The sequence below is a fragment of the Sinocyclocheilus anshuiensis genome, unplaced genomic scaffold, assembly GCF_001515605.1.
Source record: "Sinocyclocheilus anshuiensis isolate Anshui unplaced genomic scaffold, SAMN03320099.WGS_v1.1 scaffold451, whole genome shotgun sequence".
Lineage (NCBI taxonomy): Eukaryota > Metazoa > Chordata > Actinopteri > Cypriniformes > Cyprinidae > Sinocyclocheilus > Sinocyclocheilus anshuiensis.
This window is the reverse complement of record NW_015549630.1, coordinates 927,990-934,550: the sequence shown is the minus strand read 5'-3', so window position 1 is coordinate 934,550 and position 6,561 is coordinate 927,990. Positions and strand designations below refer to the sequence as shown.

The window sequence follows — 6,561 nt, the reverse complement described above, 5'->3', positions numbered from 1 at the left end:
TTTGTTTACCATTAAAAATATTTTAGCATCCTTGTGAAGAGTTGATCTTCAGCGCTGGAAACGGCAGTACGGGCACACATATTTAGATACATATACATACACTCTTACCTCATTCCTAACCCTGCTGTTTAGCCATCAGAGAGCGGGTGCACACGTAATCTGGATGGCACACGGACCTTTCACACACTCTTTACCTCCTTTACAGTATACATACCCCGGATCAACCACACAGACACCATGTTATTATATATATATGTATGTATGTATAAAATCATTTTCCACAAATCAGCACAACTGTTTTCAATATTGATAAAAATAAATAATTCTTGAGCAGCAAAACAGCATATTAGAATGTTTTCTGATGGATCTTGTTACACTGAAAACTGGAGTAATGATGTTGAAAATTTTGCTTTGCTGTCAAAGGAATAAATGACATTTTATAATATATTAAAATATTTAAAAAAATATATATATATAATTGCTGCTTTTACTGTATTTTTTGATCAAATAAATGCAGCCTTGGCGAGCATAAGAGACAACATCAAATAATCTTGCTGACCCCAAACTTTTGTACTATATATATAATATAATATTATAATTATGTTTTCTGCATCTTGTATGACAAATTTATTGTATGCTTTTATATCTTTCAGATACTATCAGTCACACAAGTTCAAACTCATCTGCTTCTAAAAGCCAAGGATACGACTCCTTAGACTCTCCCAGAACTGTCTCTGACTCCTCAGATTCTTCTCCATCTGGTATTGACTCCTCAGTTTCCTCTGTATCTGTCTTTGACTCCTCAGATGACAGAAGCGATGATTCCTCAGACTCTCTGTCTTCTGGAGAGGACGATCAGTTGGATTATGAAAATTATTTTCCTGAAACTCCACATGAGGACAGAAAAATAGAAGAGATTATATGGATTTCTTCAGATGAGAATGAAAATGAAAATCAGGAGATCACTCACCCTCTTGTTTACTCGTCTTTTACACAATGGGAAGATCTTGACCCCCCTGTGACCCCGTCTGCTCCAGATTTAATAGAAAGTGATGTGGACCATGAATTGTTCGGTTAGTTTATAGATTTTCTGTTTTCACATAAAGCACAAATCAACCCCCATGTTTCCAAAATGAAAATAAAGGAATCACACACATATATATATATATATATATCCACTAGAGGTCACTGTTTAGACAAGACATGCATTTTTTTCTTTATCTGTATTGTTTTTTAACTTTTTTTTTTTTGTATCATTTACATTATATTACAAGGAGAATGTTTCAGTGTTCAGTTATCTGCGCATCAGATATTTTTGAGAATTTTTAATATTTTCTCATAGTTATATCAGAACTAGTTTTTTGATCCAACTGGTGTAGCAAAACATTAAGAAATATCTAAATCATCAGTGTTGTCAAATGTAATTTGTGGTTGTGTTGTCAAATGTAATTTGTGTTTCGGCTCTTGCAGATTTGGATCCAGCTAGCACAGAAGACCCAGAGGAGGAACTGAGCGTAAGAGTTTATATGCAAGGTCTGAAACTACCTGAGCCTCTCAGATACACCTTACAGGACCCAGTTAAACACAGTTTAACAAAGAAACTAAAGCTCCCAGACCCGGTGATATTCTTCTCAGACCAGGAGTCAGAGCTGCCAAGCCCACCGTCTCCCACATACAGAGGATTGTCAGGTATGGTTTACTCTTCACTGATCCATTTCACATTTCCAACAACTATGTTTTTTTAAAGTTTCTTTCATAACTTCTTATAATACACCTTTGTCAACAGCAGGTTTAAACAAAATAGCAAAATTAAGCCAATAAAAGGAAAAGTAAGGGAAAATTGTGCCTTACAACCCCACAGTGAGCAAGCCGAAAGCCACATATTTCGTCATTTATGACATTTGATTTAGATTTTCTAGTTGTTACATATCTAAACACAAAAATATACAAACAAACACATGCACATACATATACATGTAAATATGATAATTTTACCATTTTCTTTTTATAGTAACTGATTTCACATTTGTCTGACTATTGCTATAATTTGTGTATCTAAATAATAATTGTTATTATATGTTAAATAATAATTTATATATTTATATATTTTTACATTTTGCAATAATATATATATACGCAAATATAACCAATAATATTAATCAATAACTAATCAGGTTTTTGCTCCATAATCAAGTAGAAAAACAAATTTATATGCAAAATATTTACAGTATATGCTGTTATGCTGTGATAATGTTACTTTCCATTATGCAGTATTACTGTAATTTTGGATAATTTAACTTTCAAACTTTTTTTTATATTTATACTATCTTTATATTTTCAACCATTTTGCATTATATATACTTACAGTATATTTGCATATTTGTAATAACAGACAATCAAATAAATAATCAACAGTTTATCAAGTAGTTGTTAGTTGCAGAATCTGTATCTTTCTGCTTTCAGATGATTTGGAGACACAATACACTTCAGATTCAGAGAACCAGAGAGTCCTTACAGAAACACTGGAGGATTCTGAGAACCTCAGACCCAATACACCCACTGGATCCTTGTCTGACATTGACCCTGAAATGGAGCTGGGACGCCGATTTTCACCTCCTACTATTGAGGAGGTGGAGCTGCCTCACACACCTGGGGGATGTCTGGAAATGGAGGAGACTGAGGATCATATTTTACCTCCAGGACCACCAACACCACTACCACCTCCTCCCTCTCCCACAGGCATCCAGGAACTTTCCTCCTCACCCATTTATCACTGTCCTCCTCTCCCTTCCTCATACCCCACGTATGAGGAAATACCAAAAACACCAGGCCGGGTCAATGGACCATGCCACGTTTATCACTCTGAGGGAATAACACCAGCGGGATTACTGCAAGAGACCTCACTGAGAATGGGAAGCCCCTGTAACCCCGTCCTGTCTCCATGTGCTGACAGCGGGATCCCGAGGACTCCAGGGAGAGACATGTCTCCATCTCCACCTGTCCGAACCCATAGAGAGCTGTGGGCTAGTGCACTCCATCATCACAACTCAGAGGTGCAAACTAACTATTTCAGTATAAATAGTAGTCATGCACCTCACGACCGTCATATCTCCTCACGTCGAAGAGCTTGTTTAGACACGGCACGCTTGAAAAGGCGGCGAGAGCGGCTTAAAATGAGAAGACGAATGATTGAATTACAACGGACAAGACAGTACACAAATATAAATACTCATTCGCCCTTACAAGTGAACAATGTGACAACAAAATCTTCTTCAAATCGGGTTTTGAGGCCTTTGGATTGTGTCTCGGATATTAGGACTGAACAAAAACCACCAGAAGCCCATCGAGAGAAGTGTTCGGTAGAAGACAAACGCCAACCGAATGAGAATCAAAGGCTTCAGGAGTCTTCTTATGTGTGGAGAAGGTGGAGAGAACCATCATCGACACGTCGCCTCATCTTCTCTCCACGTTCTGAGAGAAGAGAGAAGTTGGTCCTCCATGCTGTGTGGACTAAAGGGGTGAATGAGGAGGAGATCAATCACCTGAAGGCCACCTATGAGAGGCTTGTGGTGGAGGATAAAGAATGTGATTGGTTGAACAGCACACGCTGGGTCCCACATCCTCATATCCTTAAACACATAATACACGTCATAGTCACAGTACTTGATAATGTATTTTTTATCCAGTGGACTAAAATGTATTAAAATATATTGTCAAATCTATTTTCCATATGCATATTGCTCTGTTGTTTGTTCCTTGACTCTGTTGCACCAACCAGCACTCCTGACGACAGGTCTAGAAGATGGCGGGATGGAATCAGGAATCATGTGACAGGCTGTGCACGCAGTGAGGGTTATTACTTCATCAGCAAGACGGAAAAGCTGCGATATCTCAGGGATGAACTTTCTGCTTCAGAAGAGTTTATTTCAAATAATCAGGTCAGAAAGAAACAGTGTTGTTATTGTTAACTGAAACCTTAACAAATTGTTTTTGATAATTTAAATAAAGCTGAAATAAAATAAAACATACAATATATGAAAAACTTGATTCAGCACAAAAATGATGCTGCCTTGGAGCCACATGAAATAAGTTGCAGTTGAAATACTAAAATGACTGGAACTGAAATAAAATTTAATCAAAGCTATATAAACCCACCAAAACTAAGATGAAAACTGAAATTTGAATAAGTAAAAACTAATTAAAAATATTAATAAATACAATTATAGTAATCTAAAAATAATGCTGAAGTAATACTGGAAAGAAAATTATGCTTTATTTATTTGTCTGTTACGGTTACCATTGATTTGTAAATATATAAACATGTTTAAAGACCTTAAAAATACAATCAGTTATTTCTCTACATTATGTCTGTGATTTAAAAATGCACTTAGTCATTTTCTCACTTCAAAAAAGTTTTACTCCTAAATAAATTGCAAGTATAACTCACATGAAATGAAAACACGAAAAAAAAAAAATAGACTAGAAAACTGTTTTATTCTACCATGCCACCATGTTATGACATAATCATGCATGTTGTGCAGTTTGACCAATTTACTGTCATAAACAAAAACTTGCATCCACACCAGTAGGTGTCAGTATAAAGTCCAAGACCACGATGTTTTCATGAATATGTCATGTCTTGAAAGTCATGACTCAATGCACCTTTAAAAGTAATTTACAGTAATTTGAGATTATGTGCTGATCTATGCAGGGGAAAAGTGTGCCAGCTCAGATTCCATCTTCATCCAGATCAGGATCAGAACTCCGAGCAGAACAGCGTCGCCTGTTGTCCTCCTTCAGCTGTGACAGCGACCTCCTCAAATTCAACCAACTCAAGGTGAGACCAGCTGTCCTAACAACAGAATAACACAACTTAAGAGATGCTGGAATCACCAGAAACGCCACAACAGCACTATTTTGCTGCTACTTCTTTTTTTTTTTTTTTTTTTTGTAAATAGTGTAAATATTTTCCCTCTTTACAGTTCCGTAAGAAGAAGCTGCGTTTTGGCAGGAGTCGTATTCATGACTGGGGGCTGTTTGCAGAGGAACCCATTGCTGCAGATGAAATGATAATTGAATATGTAGGCCAGAGCATTCGACAGGTGAGATACACAATACACAAAACTGAACTTAAAACATATATAGATATTTCAGCACTTACGAGTTAAAACTGTGATTTATTTTTCTTAAGCTATAAATGTCAAGTTCCTGAATATTTCTTTTTTTTATTATATCCCAAATTCTGCTTGTAGGTGATCGCAGACATGCGTGAAAGGCGCTATGAAAAGGAAGGTATTGGAAGCAGTTATCTGTTCCGGGTCGATCAGGACACTATCATTGATGCAACCAAGTGCGGTAACCTGGCAAGATTCATCAATCACAGTTGCAATGTAAGACCAAAATGATGTGTTTTTAAGTAACTAGTCATAATGCATTGTCAATATGCCAAATAATTAAACTTTTTGTTTAGTGTTTAGTATGACTGTAATTAATTTCCATTTTAACATTCTATGTTTACTGGTTATATGTGTTTTTCCTTCCATAGCCAAACTGCTATGCCAAAATCGTCACTGTCGAAGCTCAAAAGAAGATAGTCATCTACTCTCGGCAACCTGTTAATGTAAATGAAGAGATCACTTACGATTACAAATTCCCTATTGAGGATGAGAAGATCCCCTGCCTGTGTGCTGCGGAGAACTGTAGAGGAACCCTCAATTAGACAAGTTCTCATCTTGTACACTCAAAGTATTAGCAGTAAACATGTTTCAGTTAACATGAACCTGAAGGGTTTTAAATATATTCACAAGGACGTAACATATTCCTGACTGTCACAGACATTTGTCATTTTTCACAGGGGCAAATGACAATCTAACATGAAGGTAAATGAGTAATCATTTCCAGAAGCTCAGATTTTATATTCTGCGTGTTTAAATTCTGAAAATGTCCAGAGCAAAAACTTCAGGGCATATTTGATGTTCACTGGTAAAATGTGATTTTCATCATGTTAATTATTAGATTGTTTGGATTAAAGTTAAATATGCTTTCATGAGTTTTATTGTGAAATATAAATGAAAATAAAAAGTATATGTATTTTTCCAAATTAATGTTTTTTTTCTTGCATGCTATCAAACTTTACTCTAAATAGACTATTTAGTATTACACTTGGCAGTGAATAATTAAAAATATACCTTCATTACAATAATGCAAACAAGAGATTTGATTACCTTGTAATTTTGCTCACTTCCGTATACATAGCATAAAGACAAAAAAAGGATATTGTACCTGTATCACAAGTAGGCTAATTTGCCAACTAATTTTCAAAGCTGCTAAAGGAAGGTCGATTTGTTGCTAAAAGTTGCTAAATGATATTGTGATGTTATTGCGTGATGAAGTCATTGCGTAATCACAATGCAAAATTGCATCACAACTAGGGTTGCCAACTTCAGAAAAGGAAAATAAGGGACAATCGTGGTTTTTCATAGAAAAATAAGGGACATAATAAGGGATACACACACAGGCCTATTATATATATATATATATATATATATATATATATACACA

At 35.7% G+C, this 6,561-nt stretch overlaps 1 protein-coding gene across 1 annotated transcript in view; it reads left to right on the top strand.

Moving 5' to 3' along the window:
* LOC107659604 (histone-lysine N-methyltransferase SETD1B-A-like) overlaps positions 1-5,944 on the top strand; it is an 11,543-nt gene extending 5,599 nt beyond the window's left edge. The window contains exons 11-18 of the mRNA XM_016448615.1: positions 654-1,073; positions 1,471-1,689; positions 2,464-3,624; positions 3,772-3,938; positions 4,712-4,837; positions 4,983-5,102; positions 5,253-5,390; positions 5,546-5,944. Of these exons, the coding sequence (XP_016304101.1) occupies positions 654-1,073; positions 1,471-1,689; positions 2,464-3,624; positions 3,772-3,938; positions 4,712-4,837; positions 4,983-5,102; positions 5,253-5,390; positions 5,546-5,719 (2,525 nt within the window). The 3' untranslated portion in view covers positions 5,720-5,944. The remainder of the gene's footprint in view (positions 1-653; positions 1,074-1,470; positions 1,690-2,463; positions 3,625-3,771; positions 3,939-4,711; positions 4,838-4,982; positions 5,103-5,252; positions 5,391-5,545) is intronic.
* Positions 5,945-6,561: the final 617 nt, after the last annotated feature.